The 26,934-nt window shown below is 37.9% G+C and overlaps 1 protein-coding gene across 2 annotated transcripts in view; it reads right to left on the reverse strand.

Annotated features, from left to right (window-relative positions):
• The window catches only part of LOC104600493 (nuclear pore complex protein), a 68,843-nt gene that overhangs the window by 19,842 nt on the left and 22,067 nt on the right, over nucleotides 1-26,934 (reverse strand). Inside the window, exons 6-16 of one of the 2 annotated variants that reach the window (XM_088892715.1) lie at nucleotides 26,770-26,895; nucleotides 24,850-25,008; nucleotides 22,792-22,884; nucleotides 22,527-22,694; nucleotides 16,353-16,451; nucleotides 15,086-15,318; nucleotides 14,931-14,988; nucleotides 5,484-5,572; nucleotides 4,906-5,037; nucleotides 1,660-1,782; nucleotides 6-104 (exon numbers count right to left, since the gene is read on the reverse strand). In XM_088892715.1, the coding sequence (XP_088748841.1) occupies nucleotides 6-104; nucleotides 1,660-1,782; nucleotides 4,906-5,037; nucleotides 5,484-5,572; nucleotides 14,931-14,988; nucleotides 15,086-15,318; nucleotides 16,353-16,451; nucleotides 22,527-22,694; nucleotides 22,792-22,884; nucleotides 24,850-25,008; nucleotides 26,770-26,895 (1,379 nt within the window). The remainder of the gene's footprint in view (nucleotides 1-5; nucleotides 105-1,659; nucleotides 1,783-4,905; nucleotides 5,038-5,483; nucleotides 5,573-14,930; nucleotides 14,989-15,085; nucleotides 15,319-16,352; nucleotides 16,452-22,526; nucleotides 22,695-22,791; nucleotides 22,885-24,849; nucleotides 25,009-26,769; nucleotides 26,896-26,934) is intronic. The other variant, XM_088892716.1, reaches the window with a different exon arrangement.

Consider the following 26,934-nt stretch of genomic DNA (forward strand, 5'->3'; position numbering starts at 1 on the left):
CATACCTTTCAATGATTTCTTCAAAGCTACCTTTCGTATCATCACCCGGAGAGATTGGCAAGTACTCCATTGCAGAGAGAAAGATTTTATATTTGACATGCACACTGTTAATAAGCACCAAAAGTACGATTAAGAAATGAAATGTACTCAACAACTCAATAAAGCCTTATCCCAACCATATTGCTCAGATAAGAAATGTAATTTACCAAAACCAAGGTGAGAGGTGAGAAGAAACATAAGCAAAGTGTAATAAAAATTCATTCTTGGTGAATGCCCCAAGTTATTACTGATAAATATATAAGTTAACAGAATGCAATGAAACATCATACTAGACTGGTCGTTCATTGGGTAAATTTCTAACAGGCTAAACTTTTTCTTAAAGTAAATTATTTTTTTTCATTGGTTGTAGTTTGACAGTTTCATGCAAGCATGTACAAGTATAACATGCAATATAATGAGTTTCTATACATTACAGATGTTCTTCCCAACCACATGAGTTGCTATACATTTCTAACAGGCTAAACTCCTTGCCATTAAATTCATCTCACTCAACCAAAAGAGGATTCCTTTCTTCAGCTATGCAATATAAGTTAGGAAATAGCTCTGTTGGAGGTCTGTTGTCATATCAGATGTTCTTCCCAAACAGCGGTCAATTTACATCCCCATTCCCAAAACAATAGTCAATTTCCATTCCCACTCTTGTATTTGATACCCTAATTGAAGACAGGGTTCCAGTTAAGATATCCGATGCCAAATTTGCCGATCATTTCCACCATTCAGAGGCTATAGTTCTGCATTGAAGCACCAAAACCATTTTTCCACCAGAGCATGATTGGCCACTTTGAGCGAAGTCCTAGACCACTAGCATATAGGTAAATAAGCTAGGTTGTGAATAGCCAACAAAGTGTAATTTTCCTACTATAACACCCAAAACACAGCCACAGGCACAACGCTCAAGGCAATTCTCCCCTTGACTCAGGCCTTCCACCCTCTAGCTCTTTAAGAATTCCACCACCAAGGCCAGACAGCATCCTTTAACAGCAAACAAGCCAAAAATTCTAACCCAAATATGAGAATTGTACTTGCTAAATCATACCTCCATTCAGGCATGTACTAAAAAAAGAAAAGATGGAGGGAATGTTCTTGCACTCGCTCAAGGCAATTCTAGCAGCTGTAATCCACTCCACAAAGTATTTTTTTTACTATTACAATGTTACAATGAGATCCCCTCCTACTCAACAATTGCAAAATGTGCAACCAGAAGTAGGAATTTCCATTCCACCACAAAATTTAGACACATTTTAATATATCGAGATATCATGTTTCAGCTACTACTTATATAGTAAATACATTATTAAGGTTGGCATTTTCCATAGAATGTCTTCTAAATATATTTTAGGGCACTGTTCAAGGGGAGAAATGGTGCACTTTTGATCATCATTTTACAATAGCAATATACAAGAACATGATATCTTCTAGCAAACCCATCTGGCTCAGTGTACACTTCAGGCACTTCCATATATCCATATACATCTATCTAATTCATAAAGCACCACTAATTTCCCCACTGAAATAGCTCTCCCAAAAAGATGTTGCATTCACAATTTGACAATCTAGATATAGAAAGGAAATAAAGAGATGAAAATACAGAAAGGACACCTGGCATTTATCCTTAGTTCCATCATGTGCACAAAGAGATCAATGCAACGGTGGCTTGCAAGCTGAGAAGCATATATCCCAACCAATTCCTCATGTTGCTTGGAAAATAGAAACATGGCATACCTGAAATTACATTTTCCAACTGGAGATAAGTCAAGGTTTGCACAAATGAAACATTTTAATGATAAAACATAGTGATACAACTCCATAGAAACAGGAAACTTGTGTACTCTTTTAATAGGTGCACGTTTAGACCTGTCACTGGATAGATTACAATTGAGAGATGGTCCAGAAACAAATAATTGATTGCATGACTATAACCATTTATTGGTTTTAGACAATTTTTCTAATGAATATTTATTGGTTTAGACATTTGTGGATTACAATATACTTTTTTTGGGCATTAAACCTTTTTATTATCTATAATAAGCAGTTCATGAAGGAGCAAAATTTACACATATCACAGATTTGAGTGCATAATGTAACAAGAAAGAAGCACTCGATCTCAAGGCTGTCTTTGGGAGCCACAAGAGATGGTAAATACACAAGATACAGGACATACAATCTTAAGGACATCTATAAGAGAGAGTAATACCAATAGATTACAATGATATAAATTTGACATTTGGATCAGTAAATAAGTATTGTGATGAATCAAATGCCTCAAGATACTTTAAAAGGAGGGCCCGGTTGGTTTAGGGGACTCCATCTTTGCCGAGTTCCAAGCAATTCAACAGAGGGTGCAGCTTGCAAAACAGCTAAATGTGGACAGATTGATAGTTGAGGGAGATTCCAAGCAGGTAGTTGGGTGACTGAGATTTTTTTTTTTTTTTGATAAGTAAATTTCATTAGAGTCAAAAGATAACATCTGTTACAAGCATCCCAGTGCAAGGCGCAAGGTGCAGCCTCACTCTTTAACAAAAATATCTAACAGATTATAACATAACAGATTTACAAATGGGCCCAGTACACCTGATCTCTAGTTACCCCTTGCTTAGCTAGAGAATCAGCCAATGCATTGGCCTCCCTTCCCACCCATTGTAAGTTAAAATCATCTGTTGTGTGAGCCATTTGAACTTCTTCATTTCATTTCTGTAACATCAAATCACTGAATCTGGGTTCTTTAGCCAACCCACCACCACCTTGGTGCCCCCTTCTATCATCAATTTCTCCATGCCTAAATCTTTTGCAATCTGAATGCCTTGTAGGGTTACATATAGTTCTGCCTTTAAAGAGTCTCCATGTCCCATTGGTCCTGAAAAGATGGCTCTTAAATTTCCTTCCTTGTCTCTAACAGCCCCTCCTATGCCAGACAGACCTGGGTTGCCTTGGCTGCTCCCAGCAAAGTTTAGTTTCAGCCAATCTTCAATGGGAGGATTCCAAACCAACCTTGCTTTAATTTTTTGTACTGCACTAAAGGCTATTATTATTAACAGCCGAACAGAGGAGAAGAGAGGTAGGAGAAGAGAAGAGGAAGAGAGGAGAGAAGAGAGACCCTATTAATATATATAGGGCGACCATAATTAGAAGGGAAAAGACCCTTATGCCCCTACTTAAGTTACAGCATAAAAAACAAAAGAAAAAACTGCTTTAATTTGTCCAAACGGACCCTAACTCAGCAGAATACAAACATAATAAATAAAGTTAACATTCCAACACTCCCCCTCAAGTTGGGACATGGATGTCAATCATGCCCAACTTGTCACACAAATTATTATGCCGCAAGTGTTGAAGGCCCTTGGTGAAGATGTCTACAAGTCTCTGAACTAACATAAGGAGTGCACACTTCTCCGCTCACAAGTTTTTCTCTAATAAAATGCTTGTCCACTTCAATATGTTTTGTTCTATCATGAAGGACTGGGTTAGCAGCAATGTTGATTCCAAAACTGCTTTCAGTAACTCACTCCTCCGGTGTTCGAGCCCAAACTATCAACCGAACCGCCTCCAGGTCTTTCCATCTCAAGTCCTTCATATCTACGTCTACAAAGCCGCCCAGCAAGTCGCCCAACTCCTTCAAGGCGTTCCAACTCCAAGCATGCAAGGGAAGGCCGAAAAACGAGACCTTCCACCTCTGAAAACCATAGATGAATCTCCCCTTCTCAAAGTCGGAGCTCCATTTGTGAAGCATGCTTTTACACCCAAAACACCTCACAGGACTTGACGTCACCAGCCTTAACACCTTTGTCTCCAATTCCACGAACAGTGGGAACCTTCCCCACGCTATCCTTCTCACTTCTCCTCTTGCATCTCCTCCCCCTAAGTTAGTCAACCACCTCTGAACTTCTTCTACCATCATTGTTCCATTTATCATCTCCCACACCAACACCCTTCTCAGCTCTACTCTCTCCCTCACTCCTTTAGAACCAACACACAACCTAAGACCTGCCTTCATTATCTTCACTTGAACATCTCCTTCCTCTAAGAAACCCAACTCCATTTGCAACCACAGAGTCCCTAACCTTTTTCAATCTCAATTTGTTGAGACAAGAGAGGTGGAGCAAATATACCTTAAATATATTATTTAATGCTAATGCCTTATTGGATAGTCTCTTACAATATGTATAATGAATTTTTAGAACTTGAGTAAGGTCTATGTCACCTCAAGTCTCTGTTTTGTATTTGGGAGGGTGGGCAATTGATTACAATTGTGTAGAGGGAGAAGGGCACTGCCAGTGCCAGGATGCTTGTAAAATCCTAGACCGACAAGTGTGGGAACTTGGGTCAAAGTTTTAGAGAAGCCATTTTGTGTTAAAATGCTGGAAGTTAGGTTTGAATCCAGCCCACCCCTCCCAAGACCCTTGATAGCCTGAACCACTATCAGGTAATGGCTTTCTTCTAGAGGGCAAAGAGTAAAGTATGGATGCCCCAGTTAGGTGTATCCTTTGCTTCTCATTCAATTAATAAAAATTAAGGTACTTAGAAGAATGGAGGTCGTACACTCCTACATCTTAATGGATTTTGTAGGTTTGGGGTTCCAAGACTATGTTTTCTGATTAACATCAAATCAAAATAACGTCAATATATAGATCTAATTAACAATATATGCATATAGATTCCTTCCCCTAATGAATACAGCATAATCACCTTTACCCATATAAAAAATATATATTCGGGATTTGCCACCAACTTTTAAACGAAAAGAAAGGTAAGTAGCCATATTTCAGACAAATTACAAATGTGTAGAGTCATTAAAAAATAAAAACATCTTATTGCTTATCCATCAAAAAGAAAAGGAGTACTGCTCACATGTGGAGAATTAGATCACCAACAGTCATAAGCTTCTCTCTAAAAGTGTCCTTCATTTGATCAGCAAGTAGATATCTAAGAACAAGTACTAAGTGTGCACCAAAACGGATCATCTGTGGATCACCATGAGGCCTGAAAGAATAATGCATGTCCGTAATTTCAAAGTTCAAACAAAAGAAATGTACTTCTGCATGTCCATACAAAGTTAGTTTCAACTAGAGGAAACAATAGTTCATCTGGACTTGAGTTTGTTTACAATGAGAACCCCCTCTCCCACTATTGTTCATGCTTAGATCATACTTGGTCTACCTTTGAAGTAAACCAGCATCTATCTGATGAGATGTATACCAGCCACCCATTTTTGTCCACTTCCAAATGGATGGGCACTAAGATTATTATTCCAAAATCCACAAGTGCAAACAGAAAGTCCAGATCAATGCATGAGAATCATATAGAAGGTCCATGGTGGGAGGCTTTGGGACCTTATGGTTCAACTGAATATATATACATGCTTGTACAAAAAAAAGGAAAAAGAGAAAAAGTTTCAAGCCCCTAGATAGGGATATTACTCTCACTACCTGAAGACATTTTGATCATCTTCTGAAGGTGATATCCATGACCACAGAAGTTCCAGGAGATGTGGTATATCACCCACCATAAGGTTCATCTGTTCAGAATCATTAGGTAAGTGATCTAGCAAGAAATTGAACCATGACTAACAACAAAACTGATGGAAAAATCACCAAATATGACTGTGTGATTTTTTTATCAACAACAGATCAACATATACTTATCAAATGATCAAAAAGAGTACAAAGTTTAAAACTCTTTTAATAGAGATCTGAGATACTAGTATAAAGAGAATCACATCCCAACAGCAAAAGCCCACATCATTAGCAAAAGCCCACCACCTCCAAAATCACCTTTCCCCAAATTAATGACATCATCAGCAAATTGGAGTGATACAGCCCAATCAGATTTTGGTGAATGCTGAATTTTAGCCCACCAAATTGCATACATCTAGGTCTTCTTCAACTAGAGTGCATAAACAACACAAGGAATTGGAATAAGAGCATGACAGCAGAGAAGGTAGAGAGGATGACTGGTCAATGAAGTATTTAGGATTATCTTTTGGTGTCAAATCTAAATCCACTAGCTTTTGGGTAGTAGAGAAGGTAGAGAGGAGACTGGCAGTTTGGAACAGGAATTACATTTCCCTTGGGGGAGGTTGACATTCATTGAGTCTACTTTAGCAAATCTACCTACATATTATTTGTCCGTATTCAGGGACGTTCTTTGGGAACTTGACGAAGGGAAGAAATACCATTTGGTCAAATTTGAAAAAGTGAGTAGAAAGAAGGAGGATGCTGGATTGGACTCCTATCTCCAGTCATCAGAGATAGGTAATGTAAGCAAGAAGAATGTATCTCCCTAGGGGAAATGGTTGTGGAGGTTTCTGGTGGAGAATGAAAAACTATGGCACAAGATTGTGGCTAGCATTCATGCACTCTTAGAGAATGGTAGCAATGTTGGTTTTTTTTTTCAAAAAAGCCACTCTCACTTAACCTTAGAAAGCCATTCATGGTATATTCTCCTTGTTCCTCAATCATGTCAAGAATGGCATGCCCTCTAGTGAAAATTGAATTGTGAAACTGCATACCACCTACTAATCTCCTATGTTTTTCATTTTCTGTCTTTGCAAATGGTATATTCTCCTTGTTCCCTTGGTAGTCTGGATAGATTGTTTGATGCATCTGTGTTCACAAGTCCAAAGAGAAGAGGCAAAGTTATGTGGAAATGTACAAGGGTAGTGGTGTTTTGGACACTTTTGGGAAGAAAGGATAGCAAGAACTTTTGAGAAAGAGAGAGAAGTAGGGAGGCAATAATTAAAACACTCTAAAAGTAGCATATTGGGTGAAAACAATGGAACTATCAAATTTTACAATGGATGATATTATCAAGAATTAGGGGGATGGTGGCAACTTCTTCGTCAAAAAAACCAAAAGTATAAAAAGGATTGGACACCTCCAGAAAAGGGGACTGAAGCTGAACTTTGAGGGAACAACATGGGTAACCTGGGCCATCTAGAATTGGGGGAGTAGTAAGGGATGAGAATGGAACCATACATGCAATGTACTCTATTCCAATAGGTTATGGAGATTCAGTAAGGACAAAAATGTAGGCAGAATTATTTGGGGTGTGCAAAGCCAGGGAAATGAGGTTGAAAGATTGATTAATTGAAGGTAATTCGAAGGTGGTAATAAGTTGGATAATGAAGGACAAGAGAGTGATGTGGAAATTCAGAAATGAATTTAGACAGTTCAAAGGTTAGCCAACAGTTTGGATGATGGGTTGGCTAAACACAGGTTATAAAACAAGTTTTTGGGGGCTCAAATGTAAAAAGAGTGAGGGGTGAGATGCTGAGATTGAAGTGAATATGCTCATATATCTGTAACCACAACCTCTTGTTGAACCTATAGTTCCTACTTAATGGATGAAATCTTCTTCTTTATTGTTGATCCAAAAAATAAAAATAAAAAACTCATGAAAATGAGAAATGAAAATATCGTCTATGTCATAAAGCATATAATCTGATTTCTATTCTGAATTTACATCCTAATTGTATTCTGTCTTCTCCTCCCATTATCTAGATGGTGAAAAAACTTGGTGTTTTCATCTCCTGTAATCCATTTAAACTTAGCTTTTTTCTCTTCAACTAATTTCTACCCTCCTAATCAGCTCCAATTCCAATATATGTGATGATCTTCTTAATTTCCTTTTCTGCCAAGACACCTTCACCCTCCAAGTCTTCTTGGTAGATGCCATGAAAACGTTATTAATGATGTAGAAATCATTAGTGAATAACAAGGGAAACACAATAAAATAAGATTACCTCAAAGATTCATAACAATAGGGTAAATTATTTATACTTCCCTGGGGTGTTGGTCAACTCAAATGCTTAAACCACTCATTAGGCTTAGCGAATAACTCATACCCTTATGACCACAAAACTAAATAGATGAGACAAAATTAAGAATAAAGTAAATATTTTACCAAAGTGCCCTTGACAGTAAAAGTATTACTTTCTCTTCCAATCAAGATAATCTAAGCCTTTCCCATCTATATGGGGTTGGCTACATCAATCCAATCTCACCATTCCATTCTGTCAGTTACATGTCCATTGCTAAATTATGAGAACCAAAATCATTTCTTATTACTTCCACCCAAGTCCTTTTTGGTCGGCCACAACCTCTTCTATCCCTTTCAACTTGTAACAGATCACTTTTTCCAACAGGTTTTGTAGACAGTCTTCTATGCATGTGACCAAACCAACACAATATACTTCCTCTCATTTTATGACCTATTGGAGCTACTCCTAGGTTCCTCTGTATAGCTTCATTTCTAACACTGTCCTTTCTAGTTTTAGCACTCATCCATCCAAGCATTTGTGTTTTTTTATTAGCACAAGCTTTTGTATTTCTGCCACACTCATTTTTTGTACATGCTGTTTCTTAATAGTCAAAAACACTGTTCCATACAACATAGCTGGCCTTACAAATGTTTATAGAATTTTCCTTTTAGCCAAAGTGGTATTTGCCAATCACATGAGATTCCAGATGCACCTTTCAATTTGGCCCATCCTGCTCTAATTCTAGGGGGTAACATCCGGTGCATACATTTTGTTTTAGTCCTTATTTTAAAACCTTTTATTTCTATTGCAACTGTTATCAGCAAGCATTAGGCACAATAGGAGCTCCTCTTAAATATGTTTAATCATATCATATAGATAACAAGCACAAACAAATAAGAGTATATATATAGTACTCTCATCTATAAACACTAAATACAGTCTTACCTTTTCAGATTTTTATTATGTTTTATTTTTTTCCTGAACCAATTTTCAAACTTTCATACCCACCTTTCCTTTTTTTTTATCAACAGAAAGAATTTAGGAGTTACAAGAGCTCGAGTGTAAATTCCACCCCAAAACGGCAAAAGATTACAGATTTGCCTAAAACATTTGCTGTCTCACAGCCCCTTGTTTGGCCAAAGAATCTGACATTCCATTTGCTGTTCTTATTACCCACTGAAAGGCAACATTTAGCTCCCTTGTTAGGCTTACAATCTACCTGAATTTATATAGGAATACCCAAGGAATCTGGGAGTTGTTCTTGGTCCATGAGATGACTACATGGGAATCCCCTTCCACCTCCAGATTGTGGAAGCCTAGTTGTTTGGCAAGCCTTAACCCCTGCAGTAGACTAAACAGATCAGCTGTCAATGCATATAAGGCCACCACTCTACCTTCTATATCTTTGAAGACACCCCGTACCCCAGCCAATTCCCTACTGTCCTTGCCTTGTCTATAGCCGATAGTGCCACCTCTTTCCAGGTTCTCAAAATATCATTCAGTGAAAAGACTTTAAAGTCATCCAATGACTAATCAACGATTTCTGCCTGAGTCCTACTCTTATCATTGAAGATTCTCCCATTTCTTTCTTTCCAAATTGTCCAAACCATAGCTGCTCTGAATGCTTTTCAAAGTAGTCTTCCTCTTTTTGTTGGTTGTCTCAAGAAATGAGGATCAAAAAGGCCCATCGCATCTTAAGGAGGAGTCCATCTGCACCCAAATAGAAAACGAAGCTGCTCTCAAATATAATGCACAAAGGAACAGAAAGTAAAGATATGGGAAATCGTTTCACCACTATTCAAGCAAAGAGAACACATGTGAGGGGATAGGCTTCTATTTGGCTTTCTTTTCTGCAGCACATCACAAGTGTTGATCTTTCCAAGAAAGATCTCCCAACAAAGGGACTGAATTTTAGTAGGGATAGGCTTGCTCCAAATTTCTTTCACCGGTAAGTTCACCCCCAATGCACTAGGTTCTGTAAAGAAATTGAAAAAAGAGGCACAAGTGAAATACCCATCCAAGGAAATTGACCACACCCTTTTGTCCTCCAAATTTTGATCCAAATAAACTGACTCAAGTCTAGCCAATAAAAGCATAAGAGAATCACGTTCTGAATCCCTAAGCCTTCCTCTAAAACCAAAGTCCCAACTTAAACCCGATTCAAAGAAAATCACAAATTTTAATATTAGGTTCAAGTTTGTAAGTGGAGAGTGCATAGAGCAAAGGAAATTGGATTTTAAGAGGACTGTCCCCCAACCAAACATCCTCCCAAAACAAGACTTTTAGTCCGTTACCCACATCATACCGAATAAGATTGAGGAAGATGGAATATACCTCATAAATTGCTTTCTAAGGAGAGGTTGAAGTTGCATCAGAGGCTACCTTTGCATCCCAGCCACAGTCTGATTTTTTTTCTTGATCGATAACATCAGCTTCATTAAATTAAAAGAAAAGAGGGAAAATGGATACAAGAGGGGGAGATAAAATATCTTAGCTCCCCAATAACAGAATACAATGAGAATACAAAGAGAGAAAATTAAAAACTAGCCCAAAATACAGACTCCCTATTCACTCCTTGCTTGGCCAGCCCATCCGCAAATGAGTTGGCATTCCTCTTTACCCAGCTGTACTGAATCTCAATGTCCCTACACAGCCATAAGAACTGTTTCTTTTCATTGTTAAAGTTCCACAAACCACTGTCCTCTTTCTACAGCCAGCTAACCACCACCTTCAAATCACCTTCCAGGATCAAACTGCTGATATTTAATTCCTTTACTCTTCGAATTCCTTCAAGCGCTGCAAGGATCTCAGCCCTAAGAGAGTCACCTTCTCCAACAGAGCCAGAGAATAAAGCAATAACAATCCCTTCCTAATTCCTGAAAACTCCTCCAATCCCAAAGGTCCCTGGATTCTTTACACTGCTGCCATCAAAATTCAGCTTAATAAATCCCGAAGGGGGAAGGGACCAAGATGGACAAAGAGTCCTCTTGCCTCTAGCAGAGGAAGCAATCTCTTTCCAATTTCTTAGCATGTCATCCACAGAAAAGTCTGCAAACAACTCCAAAGATTTTAGCCAGTGGACAACCCTTAAAAAGATTAGGTCTAACAGTTCTTCCAAGGTTCTTTCCTTCTCTGAAAAAATACGTGAGTTTCTTTCTTCCCACAATGACCAGCATACCGCTGCCTAATACTCCTCCACATAGTTTTCCCTCGCTACTTAGGCCAACTGAAAAAAGGAGAGAACAAACCTTGGACACTCTCCGGAGGATTCCAAGAACACCCAAAGCGGGAGAAAACCCACTCCCATACAGTTTTAGCAGCCTTACAAGAGACCATGAGGTGGTAGTTGGATTCCCCATCAGCTTTTCAAAGAGCACATCTATTAGGAAGTAGACAATAGTTGGGTCTCTTTCTCTGAAGTAAGTCAAAAGTGTTGATTCTTTCCAGGAAAATTTCCCAACAAAAAAAGCCAACCCGAGGAGGAATAGGCCTGCTCCAAATTTCTTTAACCGGAAAGGACAACCCAACAGGGACAGGAGGTTGAGTTAAGGTTTCAAAGAATGAAGCACAAGAGAAAGTACTAGAGCTAGAAGGGGTCCATAATCCGGTGTCTTCCTTAGTAAGATTTATGAAGACATTCTCAAGGGAGGCTAGCAAAGTTACAAATTTGTCCATGTTTGTATCCCTAATTGCCCTACGCAGGCCTAGGTTCCACCCAAAGCCAGAAGTGGAGTCTGAAGGAACCAAGAAAGAAGGAAGATATGGGTTAGTTTTTCAAATCTGATAGAGCATACAACGAAGGAAACTGGTCCTTCAGAGGAGAATCCCCGACCCAATGATGTTCCCAGAATTTTATTCAGTTACCAGAGTTTAGACCATACCTGATCCAAGGGGAGAAAACTGGAAGCAGATTGTGAATGGATTTCCAAGGAGAAGCAGCTGAGGCCCTTGCCAAGATTCCAGGATCCCAGCCATTGTCTTCCAGCCCATGTATGCTAGCCACAATCTCAGTCCACAATTTATCCCTTTCCAATGAAAACCTCCACAACCATTTCCCCAACAGGGCCATATTCCTTTTCTTGAAGTTACCAATCCCAAGACCTCCTAGTAGTGTTTTAAAACGCGTGGGAAGCGTATGCCTGGAGGTGTGCCTCCAAGCGAGGAGCTCCCAAAACGTCCTAAGGCGTATGCCAGAGGCACTAATACCGTTGAGGCGTATGCCTCTTGCGCTTTTTTCATGAGGCGTGCTAGAGGCGTACGCCTCTTGCACCTCGTGCACACCTGATATGAAAATACAAGAAAAAAAAAAGAAAAAAGAAAAAAAGGAAAGGAAAGGAAAGGAAAGGAAATGAAAGGAAAAGAAAGGGAAAGAAAAGGAAAGGAAAGGAAAGGAAAGGAAAAGAAAAGAAAAGAAAAGAAAGGGAAAGAAAAGGAAAGGAAAGAGAAGAAAAAAAGAGAAAAGGAAAGAAAAGAAAAGGAAAGGGAAGGGAAGAAAAGGTAAGGGGAAAGAAAATGGTTTGCCCCCTGCCCCTTCGGCCTTCACTTCGACAAGACCCCCCCTTTGAACTAATGTTATGCATCTCTTTTCTTCTTAATATAAAAGATTTTTATTAAAGATAAAGAAAAAATGAGATCCCCCCTTCCTCTTCATCCTCCTCCTTACCCCCCTCCTCTTAAGAAGGCTTATGCCTCTTGCGGTCTGAATTACGCCTCACGCCTCTAAGTAGTGGAACACCTCGCGTCACGCCTCCGCATTTTAAAACATTGCCTCCTAGTTCTTTAAACCTAGTGACCACCTCCCAACTCACCCTATGATCTCTCTTCTCCTTTCTAGGCTCCCACAGAAAATTCCTTATTAATTTTTCCAAAAGATTGGAAACCTTTGAAGGGATCTTAAACACTGACAGGTAGGTTAGCTAGGGTAGACCTAATGAGAGTGACTCTCCCACCTAAAGAAAGATAATTTTTCTTCCATGCAGCCAGCCTCTTCTCAACCCTCTCCACTCCCTCTCATCCACATTCACTCCCGCCACACAACTCTTATCAAAGTTCACCTTGAGGTTAGATATCTGCTCAAAGAGTTGTATTGTCAACTTTAGATTTCGGATCCAATTAAAGTTCCCTCCTTCACAGAACAGGATAGTGTCATCTGCAAACTGTAGATGTGTTAAAGGAGCCTCCTCCCTTCCTACTCTCCACCCTCTTATCAGATTCCTCGAGTCTGCTCTCTAAGGACCAATCTCCCAAGCACATCAGCAATCAGGGTGAAAAGAAAAGGGGAAAGAGGATCTCCTTGTCTTAGACCTCTCAGCGCAGAGAAGAAATCAACCATAGTTCCATTCACCATGAAAGAATAACGACAAGTCCTGACACAACCCCAAATCCACTTGTCTCCAAAACCAAAACTCCTCAAAACCTCCACCAAGAAAGACCAATCAACAAAGTCATAAGCCTTCTCCAAATCCAATTTGCAAACCACTCCCTTCTTCTTTGACTTCCTAAAGCTCTCCAAGTTCTCATTTGCAATGAGAATCTGATCGGTGATCTGTCTTCCCTCCACAAAAGCACCTTGGTTGGGTGCAATAATAGAGGGAAGCACCATTTTTATCCTAAGAGGCAGCACCTTTGCAATGATTTTGTACAAGCTCCTCCTTTGGCCTACTAACTTGTTCCCAATTAACCAAGTGATCCTTCTTTTCAACCCTTGGTTCCCATAAAATATCTCTAATGATCTTCTCTAATTGTCTAGTGATCTTAACAAGGATATGAAAATTAGAGAGGAAATAAACCGGGAGATTTGCTAGAGAGGCACTGATCAAAGTTATCCTTCCTCCCATAGAGATATAATTCCTTTTCCAAGAGGCTAGTTTTTTTATAAGTCTCCGTTACTAGTTTCCGAAGCCCCTCAGTCCTTGGATTCCCACCCAACGGAAGACCTAAGTACTTTATAGGCCAGTTTTTAACTTCACAACCTAGCACCTCAGCTAACCCACAAATAACCTCCTCATGCACATTTACACCTGCAATACAACTCTTTCCCCAATTTACCCTAGGATTAAAGCTATCCTCAAATTTCTTATCAATGCTTTTAGGTTAAAAGAGAATCAGAGTTGTAGCCATCACAAAAATAAAATTATATCATCCGCAAACTGCAAGTATGTAACCACAACCTCCTCCCTACCCATTCTCCACCATCTTAGTGTGTGTAACCACAACCTTTCATACCGACCTTAATACCACAGTGGGAAAAAAATACTCTCCTACAAAGTACAATTCAAGGCATTGTTTAAAATGCCCATAAATTCCCTAATATTTCCACGACGTATTTCCATTCCCTAGGATAGTGACACAAAATTTTCTGGATTTGGCATATTCCTTAGTGAACACTACCAGCACCATGTGGAGTACAAAAGATAGTATTATAACATAAGTTGGTGACAATATTATAGATATGTGGAGTAGCTATGTTATTGCCCACCAAATGTTTATTATGACCACATTGAGCCAGCTCGATGTTCATTTCAAACATTTAGTTAAATATTAGTTTTTGTTCCTGTAATAGATTATTTTGCTGATCTAGAATCATTTGCATTTTCTACGAGTTTAACCATAGTTTCTTAGCTTTGTATAATGATTTGGAACAAGATAACTTCACAACATATTACTTTGTCTTTGTCTATTATTTACCAAAAGAAACATATTACTTTGTCTATATCCATAGTTTCTTAGCTTCGTTTAGTGATTTGGAACAAGATAATAATTTAAAAAGGCGTGTCTATGTTTCTTTTATTGTTTCATAAAACATCATTCTATATTTTTCCATATTTTACAATATTTCCAATGTGTCTATAATTTTTACAATGTAACCATATGATAGTCACATCAGATCACACTTTTCTTATTTTGTCTTTCATCCAGGCACCAAGGGTGTGGAAATGTAGCTTCTCAGTAACCCGCAAATATACTTACGAAGACCAATGTGGATGCAAATGGACAACACTGTTCCACAAGAGTGCAGAAACTTCTCAACAAATGAAATTAAAATCTGAAATAAATAAGAAGTACAAAAACTAATTGCTAGTTATCAAAAATGTCACTTGAGTTAGATTCTTGCCTCAATTTGCCGATGCTGCTCTTTGCATCCTCGAGAAACTGCTTCATGAACCATGTCCCTAAGCCAAGGACAAGTAGATCAGATGATTAGATATCAAAAAAAAATGCCACTTCAATGCAAGAAAATATGGAGCAGAATCTGTTTTGCTCCCATACCCTGAATGGAGCTTCTGAAGAAGAGAAGAGAGATCCCGAGGCTGTTGGCTGAGAACATGACATGGCCAACTTTCTGGACCAGGAGTATGAAAAGTTTGGTCTCCATGACCAGGACTTGTTTCTATTGCACCTCCGTTACTCTTTAACTGCTCATGTCCTCCTGGCTGAAAACGAGCTAATTCTAAATCCACCTGAACATCAAGCCATGACTTGGCCATTGCCCAACAAGCAGACTGCAGTGAGAAAAATAAAAATGTCATAAAAGAAAACAAGTAAAGAATAAAAACAATCAGAAAGTTGCTGATAAAAAACAACCAGAATGAAAGTTTATTATTGATCAAGGTGCAAACAAATGGACATTGTGATGGAAGCTATAGCATCTCAGATATGCAACAACTTGTTAATTCTCTTTAAGGATCAAAAGTACTACCACACCACTGTAATGCCTACAGAAGTACCTCACTCTCTCTATCTGGTAACAAACCACATGAAAATGATTATATGTATGCAGTACTTTCATACAAGTACAGCCACCTGGACAATTATTAGTGTGTAATAAAAACTAAGTAGAGAAGAATAATATGCTGCAAAGAAAGCAATGGCATATAGAAACAAAAGAAAAGATATAAAGAAACTTAAACCAAATATCAGCATATTCGATAGGCAGTATTGTACTAGTTCTAGAAGGCAATTACCAAGTTGTGTTATGCTGGTGTACAGCTAGAGTGAAAATTTTGTGGCTACTTAGATCCTGGATTAGAGAACCTAAAAAATTTGTCAGGTGATCTGAACCGTGCATTCTTATAATGTATGAAGGATCGCAAATTAATGTCTATACTGTAGCTAAAGAAGGAACTAATCAAAATGAGCTGGTATTAGGGGGACCAGAACAAGTTCTGACGAGAGCTAGATGGTACCATGTCCCCAATAAAAACCACCAATACATTACTCGCCCTCAAAATGTGGCCTTGCATTGTAGAGAAGCAGCTTTAGGAATCAAAGAGACAGCTTAGGAAGAATGAGGGAAAAAAGTACATTAGCTAAATTACTTGCAGATAGTAGGTGAGGTCATGGAATGATTACAAACATATAGGTTATATAAGGTAACTTTTGTAAAAGATATAAAGAAACAATTGACAGTTTTTATCAGTACTGAGTAATCTATTGATAAATTAAAAAGGACCGAAAATAATAAACATGTATGAAAAAAATTATGCATTCAGATAGGCATTATGAAGGCCTTAAATAGACTAAGAGAAGGAATTACCTCCCAATCTGTACAAAGAGGAAGCATTCGCTTTAAGTTGCTACACTGAGATGCAAATACAGCAGTCTCATATTTCCCACCATCTTGTTCTGCAATTTTCTTCAAAATGAAAAACAAATGATCCTGTTAGCTTGAGAAAGTAACATTTAACTGTTCACTCACAACCAATACAGCATGGAGCAAAAGATATAACCTTATCAACCTAAAACAGAAAAAAAAAAAAAAAAAAAAGATAACTTTCTTTTGTCTTTTTGTTCATATACATGATAGTAGTAGAAACCACATGTTTTGCATGTGGAAGTACAGAAAGCAGTGGGATTGCATCTTGAGGGAGTAACTTCTTAAGGAATGTTAGCATGAGCCATTTAAATCACAGCCTGTCCTGATTTAAGGGCTTTATGGTGCTCATTTATGTAAAACAATCATCAACCATATTTTTCTTATCATTTTGATATTAAAGAAAATGATTACCTTCAACAAGATAACACTTGATGTGGCCAGTTTACACATTATATAATTAAGAATTGAAACTGTCATAAATAAAGGAAGAAACAACATGGATCATTTCCAACTAATGTCATCAGGTGATGATTATGTATATCTTCGACAAGACTTAATGTAACAAATATCCTAAATATCAATTTGAAGATATCAAAGTAAAGTTAGATATTTTGCACAGAAGAAAATGTGTCTCTGAAGTTCCATTCTTTTGGATGCTCTAGATGGTCTTTTCTGCATGTGACTCAACCATCTCAGCCTACCTTCTCTAATTTAATCACCTATGGGAGTTACTCCTAGGTTCCATTAAACAAATTAGATTTATGGACAAATACCTTAGAAACAAGAGGTTTTAAAATAAGGACTAAAACAGAATATATGCAATGCGAATTTAACAATAATAGGAGTCAACATCAGCATATACTTAGGATTGAAGACCAAGAGATAAAGTCAATATGATCTCTTCCATTACCACGGTTCAATAATCCAGTGAGGAGAAACTACGGAACTGTAGTTGTCCTACGGCTAGAATGGGTATAACAGTAAAAGAAGAACAAACTGAAGTTGTATATGACACATATACTAGAAAAATGGGTAGCAGCAGTGCACCTTTATTTTTGAATGACACTAGGGGCCTCTAATGTTGTAAGGACTCATAACAAAGCTAGTGCCAAGAGGTTTGGGTACATGAATCATGGCCCACCATAATGCCACAGTTTTCAAGGTGCTGAGGTGAGGCAAGGCAATGCGAAAATGGAGCACCTTGTCACCTAGGCAATGGGATTTTTTGAATAAAAACCAAAAATCCTAGAGAAATTCCCTAGGTTCCATAGCAAGCAACAACCATCTTTCACTACTAATTGTCTATAATCTTCAAAGAATGTGTATAAATTTCATCTAAAACAAAGAAAATCAACATGTTCATGAAAAACAAAATGGAAGAGAGAAAATAAATTTCAGAAAAAAGAGGGATTGAGCCTCTATTTTTTCCCTACAAAAAGAAGAAAAGAAAAAAAAAATGTGTTGATTGGAAAAAAGTATAGTGTTCTTTCATGTTTGTTAGTCCACTTTTTAATTTGATTGATAGCATGCTTGTGTTTCATTGAAGGGTTGCATGAAAGTGTTATGGTCATGTGAACTCAGCAGTCAACATGTTAGGCTATCCTGGTATTTCTAAATAGTCATAGTAAGGTAGTAAACCCTAGAGGCAATCTCTATTTTTTCATATTTTAGTGGGTTGTTAATGAGTCATTTGGGATAGAAACTAAAGCATGCACTCACTGGATAGTTTGGTTTTTCGTTTGATTAATGGCATGTCTGTGTTTTATTAGAGAGTCACAAGTGTTGTGATTGTGTGAACACATCAAAGGGTAAAATTAAACTTTGATGGAAGCTCCTTGGGTAATCTAGGACCCTCTGGAGTTGGGGGAGTCTTCAGGGATTTGGGGGGGGCAGAGGGCAGACTAATGGCACTGCATTCTGGTCCCATAGGTGTGGGAGACTCTCTGAGAGCTGAAATTATGGCTCTACTACAGGGATTGAGATTGGCTAAGCAATGGGGATTTCAGAACTTTGAGGTGGAGGGAGATTCTAAACTATTGATAGGATGGCTGCAGACAAAAAATCTGTGTACGGACTTTCAGACAACAGATAAGGGAAATATTGTGCTTAGCAAGGGAGGCTGGGGCAATCTACAAATGGGTAAGGAGATCAGCCAACTCTGTGGCTGATGGTTTGGCAAAACAGGGGGCCTTCAGGGAGAACTTTTTCTGGGCTGCATTGTAACTTTCTAGTTTGATTGGGGTCAACACTCTTTTTCTGAGTGGTTGATAATGTATGATGATGAATTACTAATTTTAATTTAAGTCACCGTTTCCAATAAAAAAAAAAATCATGTGAACACATCAAAACCAAATCACCCAGGCAAGCACTCGTTGGGTGATTTGATTTTACATTTGGTTGACAGCATGTCATATTTTGTTGGAGGGTCATAAGAAAGTATTGTGACCATTCGAACTTGTTGCTCCACATGCTAAGCTATCTTTGACTCTTTGTATTTGTTGATTGTCAAAGTAAGTGAGAGGACCCTAGAGGCAAACTTTTCAAGGCATCTAGGTGATGCAAGGCAATGAGAGGTGTGTCATGCCGAGTCAGCTAGGCAATGGCTTTTTTTTTAATAAAAACCACAAATCCTAGGACAATTCCTTAGGTTCATTGGCAAGCAGCAACTATCATTCACTTTAAATTGTTTTGTAATCTTCACAAAAAAAATGTATAAACTTCATTCAAAACATACAAAATCAACATATTCATGAAAAAAATGGAAAGAAAGAAATTTCATAAAATAGAGGACTGGGTCGAGCCTCTATTTTTCTCCTAGGAAAAGAAGAAAAGAAAAGAAAGGATGTAAAAGGAAGAAGAACAAGAACAAAATAACCAATACGTGAGTGGACGACATTTTGAGTTATTCTAAGCTTATCGGTTCAGGTTTTGAAGTCTTCAAGGGTTCAAGACACTATACATGTTGATTGAACCCTAACAATAAGAAAAATAATAAAAAGAAACTAGTATTTTAATTAAAACTGAATAGTTTTCTCAGAAAAGCATAAATTTTACTATTAATTGTTTATAATCTTCATAAAAAATGTAAGTTTCATTTTTTATCAATAACAGAATTTCATTAAATTTATAAAAAAAAAATAATTACAGGATTGGGAGAGGTAAACTGTCTTACCTCTCCACAACAAATATGCAATTACAATTGATCCCAAAACAATTGATTCCTTCCCACTCCTTGTTTTGCTAAAGTATCAACATAAGCATTTGCAGTCCTTTTAACCCAGCCAAATTGCACATCCATATCTTTAGTCAACCACTTAAATCCCTTTCTCTCATTGTTGAAAATCCAGAAGACATTTTCTTCCTTTTGCAGCCACTCCACTACTTATATTAGATCTATGACAATCAGAACTGGCCACTTCCTTCCATTTGTTCAAGATATCACCTGTTGAGCAGTGAGCAAACATATCCATAGATTTTACCCAATGAACCACTCTCACCATAATGGTTTCTATGATAACTTCTCTACTTCTTTCCTTGTATGAAAACGGTCTTCATTTCTTTCTTCCCATATAGTCCAGCCTACAGACACCCTCACACATCTCCATAAAACCCGTCCCCTTTTTCTTTGGCCACCTCAAGAAGGAGGAATCAAACAAACTTTGCACATTGGTTGGGGGAGACCACCTACACCCAAACGATGAGAAAAAACATTCCCAAATAAAAGTAACAAAAAAGCAAGAGATTAACAAATGAAAGTTTCTCCATTATCCATACACATAACACACTAGTGTGGAGATAAGCACTAATTTCTTCTTTTTCCTTTGGAGTAAATCTCAAGTATTAATTTTTTCCAAGAAGACTTCCCAACAAAGGCCCCCAACTCTTGGAGGGATAGGATTACCTCAGACCTCATCCACCGAAAATGGAATTCCCAAAGAATAGACAGGTTGAACAAGGGCCTTCAAAAAAGCACAGGAAAAGGAACCAGAAGAGGAAAGAGTCCAAATACAACTGTCAGCTTTTGAGGATTCCAAGTATACCCCATCAAGGATATGAAGCCAGTTCTTGAGCTTTAAGGACCTAGGAAAGAGCACATAGGTTTATATTTATATCGCGATAGGGCAAAGACATAGAGGAATTCAGGAAACAAAGAAAAGAAATTTCAGGAAATAGAGGGGTTGAGCCTCTATTTTTGTCCTAGGAAAAGAAGAAAAGAATTGAAAGGGTGAATGAAGAAATAGAAGAAGATGATGATGATGATAATGAAAGTAACCAATATGTGTTGATTGGATAAAATTTTGAGTTCTTCCATTCTTGTACATGTTGATTAAACCCTAACAAATGAGGAAAAAATTAAAAAGAAATAGTAGTTTAACTTAAATTGAAAAGTTGAGTTTAATAATGTCTATTTTATTTATTATAATCTCAAAAAGTTAAGAATTTAAAAGTATTCATGAGCACCATGTAAGAAATATATTGGTGATTAAGCAAGGCAACTTGACAACTATGCATTGTGTTCTATCAACAGCCAAGTTCTCTAATTCAATTCAATTTCCAATCTCTTTTTAAATCCAATCCCATTGGATACCTTCAACAGTAGGATGGAAGGATGGCAGGAGAACATAAAAGGATATGAAATGATTCTCAATGTTTCCGATCTCTCCTCATTTAGCTGCTTCTCCCTTTTTTTTTCCTTTTGATTGGTGATGCTTCTCCCATTATTAGCTTATCCCTTTCTTCCGATTAGCTAAAACTATGGATACTTAAAATTTCCATGTACTTTAATCCAATGGCATTTGGATTTGTGCTTCCAGCTTATTTTTCCCCAGTTCACAAGTTTTTCAAAAACATGTGCCTTCATTTTCATCACCTCAATTCCTGCCAATTCAAATGTGTTCCTCCTTGCTAAAAACCTTGAACTTGATTCAACAGCAATGTCTTCCTCTCCCCCAATATCCAAAAGTTTCGTTATTCTAGAGTTATAAATTTGTTTTGAGCAGTTTCAATTTCCTCATGAACCTTAAACCTGCCCCCACTCATCGACTCCCACCAGTGACTAACATCTTCCTTTAAGGATGGAATAAACACATTTTCAAATCAAAAATAAGAAAAAGTTGTGTCACATCTTACGTTATCCAAGGATAGGAGACTCGGACAATGATCAGATACCGGTCTAGAAGGAGCAATTTTTAGAGACACTTCTGCAATCTGTCTTATTTCCTAAAGGTCATATTGGCTTACATGCTTAACAAGGTGAAGCTGGAATTGAGAAGGGGAAGGTCTTTAAGCATATTTTCATTTACAAACTGTCCGGATTCTCTCATGTAAACAGTGATTCTGTTCTGGCCCCCTCTTTTAAGAAATTTAAGGTACAATGTTCCCATACACCAAATCTAACAGTTTGATACACCAGTCAATTGGATTTCTAAATTTATCTCCTAGCTTATTTATGCATTAAACTTTTCTCTTTTTATGTTTTTTTCCTTCTCTTCTTCAAATTTTAGTCAATAGTTTTAGAAGGCTCAAGCCATAAAACTGCTGAACTGTGAGCAGTCAATTCCAGCACATGCAGCATCTGAGATGGCAGACCATGGAGACACCAGACCCTCCTCGCAGCTAACTTTTTATTTTTTTATTAATAACAACATAAATTCATTTCATTAAAGAGATAGAATAGCAGCTAAGTTTTCATCCCCCTAACCTCTACCTCTTAATCTAGAATATCAGAAAGAAAAACAAAAGGTTTGCTTCAAATGGGGGAAGATCAAAAGTTGGTAATATGCCAGTTTCCAGGACTTGCAGTTTATCATGGATGAGAGAACAGTCTATGTGCCCAATTGCAAATTTCTATTATCACACAAACAGTTATGATTGGCTGAATCATCCAATCATAAGGCACAGTGACATTGTTATAAGATTCAAGGCTATTATGTCTAAATAAAACAAGTTTACCCCAGTCTACATGTGCAAGTGTGAAACATAGATGCATATACGAATACCAAAGGATAAACATGGAAGCAAAGAAATGTCATGTAAATGGATCAAAATCAACAAACACACTAAGAAAGTTCAACAAGCCAACAGAGCTCTCCTCAGCCACCCCTTGAATCCTACCTCAGAAGCACAATATGAAGCCCATTTCCAAAGACGCCATTGGTGTCCAATGCCACTTTCCAATTCGATGGCTTGCAAGGTTCTATTCTTTCCACTCTTAACCACAGCTTCAATTGAAGGAAAGTTATCAAATCCCCCAAATGGGCATATAGTTGCTGCCCTCCATGGCTGCCATGAGAGGAAAATTCTGTCAATGAAATCATACAAATGAAAAAATAATAGCATTTCAACATGCTGACACCTTAAGAGGAAATTTTTTACCAACCTGTCCAGCAGACCGACAGAGCTCACATGCCTCTTCCAGTCTGCCTGCTCTTAATAGGGTCCAGATATCTTCTAGAAGAGATTCATCTTGTTTCTGTTCAAACAAAAACAGTAGATAAAGATTTAACTTGAGAAGATATTCCAAAAGAACCAGTATATCCTACATAGAAGGCATGGATATACAAACCACAGCATTGTATTGTATAGTCGAATATGCAAAGGTTCAAGCTGTTCAACACAAAAATCGTTATCTATTTCTTGATCAAGCACTTGTCTTGCCCAGTGCCTCATTGGGCAAGGCTGTATCTATTCAGTTTGATTCAATGAAATACTTTACCTTTTCTCTCAAAAAAGTCATAAAAAAGCCAGATAAGACCTAAACTAACCCACAATGGTAAAATGGCCAGTCCTTTAGAGCCACAACAGAAAATAGAAGCTTCCCACCTCTACCAAGAAGGTTGAGGGAGAGGGAAGAAAGAGAGAGCAGAGACATTGACTGCAGTCTTGGCAATGCAGACCCATCTGGCATTGGTGGTGTAATCAGAAATACCAGAAACATCCTCCTAAGCTATAGGAGTGGCCAGGTGGGAGAAGGGAACTCATTCAGAGCTGAGATGAAACACTAGTTCTTCTGCACAGATTAAAGCTGGCATATGCTTCAGGTAGGACTATTTTCTTTTTTGGATGGACTGATTAGATAATAGGAGATTGCCAGGTTCTGATAGAGTGGATGACCTCAAGAAATGAGTGACCATTGATGCAACTTATTAGAGAAGCAAAGGCCTTAGCAACACATATGAACTGCTTGTTCGACTGCCAGAAATGCATATGCTGAAATGGATGAGTGGAAAAACTAGAAAAGATAGGATCAGAAATGAAGTCATTCAAAGGAACCTAGGAGTAGCCCCAATAGGTGATAAAATGAGAGAATGTACACTAAGATTGTTTGGACATGTGCACAGATAACTATCAACAGCACTCATAAGAAGAAGTAAATTGTTGTGAGTTAAATGGGTTAGAGGGACTAAGAGCTGACCAAAAAGGACATGGGTAGAAGTGATAAGAAATGATGAAAGTGCCAATAATTTAACAATGGATATGGCATTAAACAGAACAGAATGGAGAAACAGGATTCATGTAGTTGACCATAGTTGGGACAAGGCTTGGATGATGATGATAATGATGATGATGAGATTGCCTCCCATTTTCCCCACCTTCAAATTCAATGCCCTTTTGTAATTCAGGGTCATCAATATAGCCCTTTACTTCCTCCTACTATAGTTTGGTTTATGAGATTGCCTTCTCGGCCTTGTTTATAACTTCATAGTCAGTATGTGCAGCACCCAGAAGTCCCTGCACAAACCTTCATATTTTTCTTCTTAAAACTCCCCTGCTTACACCCTTATCAGACTGCTTCTAAACACCATTACTAGTCTGAACAATGTGTCAGCTTTACCGCGATGAATGCATGAATGAGTTTCGTTGCACATCTAAGAAGTGTATAGTCCCCCACGTCAAAGGTAAATAGCAAATATAATATGGGGTGGTGATGGAACTAGCTAGGATGGAAATAATAAAGAACTTTTGTTCCCTCTCTTTTTATAATGGAGAAGACCAAATGCATAGGGATGATAGGCCCTAGTACACACTTTATGTCAAGCAAGGCCGAAACAACTGATCAATGCCCCACCATCTTGCCTACACCATTTCAAAATTAGTCAAAGCAGATACTCAAAGCAGGAATATACAAATTAGGAAGTCCCACCATCTTGACTACAATGTTTAAGAAATGGTCAAAACACAAACACAGAAATATACAAATTATGAAAATGTTAAAAAGCCACTAAGTTTTCTCCAAACAAATCACAAGCGACCTTTCATAACCACAATAACACTTCCTCTCCTCCTTCAAAGTTATTGTATTGAAAAATAAGCATCACAAAGTTCCAAATTTATAATGTTCCAAAATGAACAAAATCATCACTTAACAGCGGTGCTGAAGTATGAATATCCAACTAAACATTATCAAAGATTCTAGAATGGAAGAGTGCTTGTATACCTTGTCATCAAGGAGTTGATGAGCTATTTCGCGTGTTGGAGCATCAAAATCCAAGTGTTGCACAATGGTTGAATCAGCACTACCTTTCTTTAAAATCCTTTGAGTATGATGCCAAACCCCTGAATTGGGTAGATAAGAACCAACATGGCATCCTCTCACCTGAAAAAAATAATAATAAATTGCCATCATCATCCAAGTGGCCAAGCCTTATCCCCACTATATGCATAATAGTTTGCCAAGTTCAATTTTAGAACAAAGGCAAAGGCACCTGTACATGCATAATAATAACTAACCTGACCCACAAAAAAGAATTGTTCACATTTTGTGATGGTCATAATATGTAATTGACCAGTCCATTAGGCATCCCCAATTTAATTTGCAAATTTGTGCATGTATAATTATTTCATGTACCGTATCTAAATAAATCCATACTCAGTGCCCCTAAGATTAGGGCCTTCTGTTGGGAGGTCTGTCATTTGAAAATCAACACTTGCAATGTTCTCCACAAGAGAAAGGCCTTGGTGCTTCTCCCCATATATCTATCTCTTTTGTAAAATAAATTGTGAAGCTCCTTATCATTACTAATTCCCTGTCCATTTGTTACTAGTATTCGGGAATGTTTTTTCTTTCTTTGGTTGTAGGCGGGATCCATCACTGAATATGGAAAGTGTATTTGGGAGATGCAACAGAGCTGCAATATATGGTCTCTTGGGAAGAAAGGAATGAAAAGAAAAACAATGGGAAAGAAAGACCAAAAAAACTACAATAAAATGTGGTGCATTAGGTCCGAACCATTGATATCTACCATCCTTCTTCAATTCAGTTGATGGTATCCTTAGAGGCTGGCAGCTGGTGTCATCCTCATCACCTATTAGAATAAGAATGTCATTGTCTTGGAACCCACCTAAACATAATTGCATTATGCTAAATTTTGATGGATGCAGCTTGGGCAACCCTGGGCCCTTGAGTATTGGGGGAATTTTCAGAAATGGACATGGAAACATATTAGCAATATACTAAGGGCCAATAAGATCCAGAAATTCAATAAGGACACAACTCATGGCAGCATTGCAGGGCCTAAAAATGGCTAAATCTTTGAACTACATCAACTTGCAGGTAGAAGGAGACACTAAGTTGGTGGTGGATTGATTAAAAGACCAAGAACAAAAGCACTGGCGCTATAGGCAGATCATTATTAGACACAACTATCTCCCCTATATTTGTTCTCTTTATTTTCTTTCTTTTTTGTCATTATTTACAACAAGAAAATCAAATAATTTTGTCATTTTCTTTTGGGGGATTGGAGATAGAATCATAGCCAAATCCTGGTGGTTGCCATTTTAAAAAGAAAGAAAGCTCAAGAGGGGGGAAGAAGGAAAAAGAAGGCTGACATGGGGAAATTGCATCAAGAGGGGGGAAGAAGGAAGCTCAAGAGTAAAGAGAAGGGGCAGAAGGGGAGAAGAAATATGTTTGTTGGGCCTTAGAGCAGCTGTATTGGGATGATGGAGTGCTGATTTCTAAGGAATTTTGAAGTGCATGGAAAAAGAGCTTATTTTCAATAGATTTTACCATTTCCAATTGGTGCTTACCAGGGCTTTGTTTGGGTTGTGTTATTATGCCAGTATCATGTTGAGTGGTTTTCTGTATATTTCTTCAAGGATGAAGATGGGGTTGGTAGTGAACAACAATTTTTTGGCTGCAACTCTTTGCTCCTTCTGGGAAGCCTTTGTTTTGGTCTACATGATTTGCACAGGCCAAATTGCCCAAACAGAACTAGTATACTTTTTTCAATTTTTAACGCAGTGTTTGGTTTTACCATCAAAAAGGAAAAAGAAAAAAGAAACCAAAAATGAACCTCAAAAGTGAGAAAACTAGAAAACATGCTTAATATTTCAAACAGGACAGAAAAATAAAGATCACCCTATTCTCCAACTCTAGAGCTTCAGAGGCCAGTCCTTCTAGCCATTGTACAATTCGGAGACATAATTGTGCTGTATGATCTGTCATAACAAACTGGCATGCCTCGAGGTGTGATGTAGATGGTGACTGTCAAAATAGAACAAAAGATTGCAGGGGTTCAGCTTG

The sequence above is a fragment of the Nelumbo nucifera genome, chromosome 8, assembly GCF_055504915.1.
Source record: "Nelumbo nucifera cultivar China Antique chromosome 8, China Antique-T2T, whole genome shotgun sequence".
Classification (NCBI taxonomy): domain Eukaryota; kingdom Viridiplantae; phylum Streptophyta; class Magnoliopsida; order Proteales; family Nelumbonaceae; genus Nelumbo; species Nelumbo nucifera.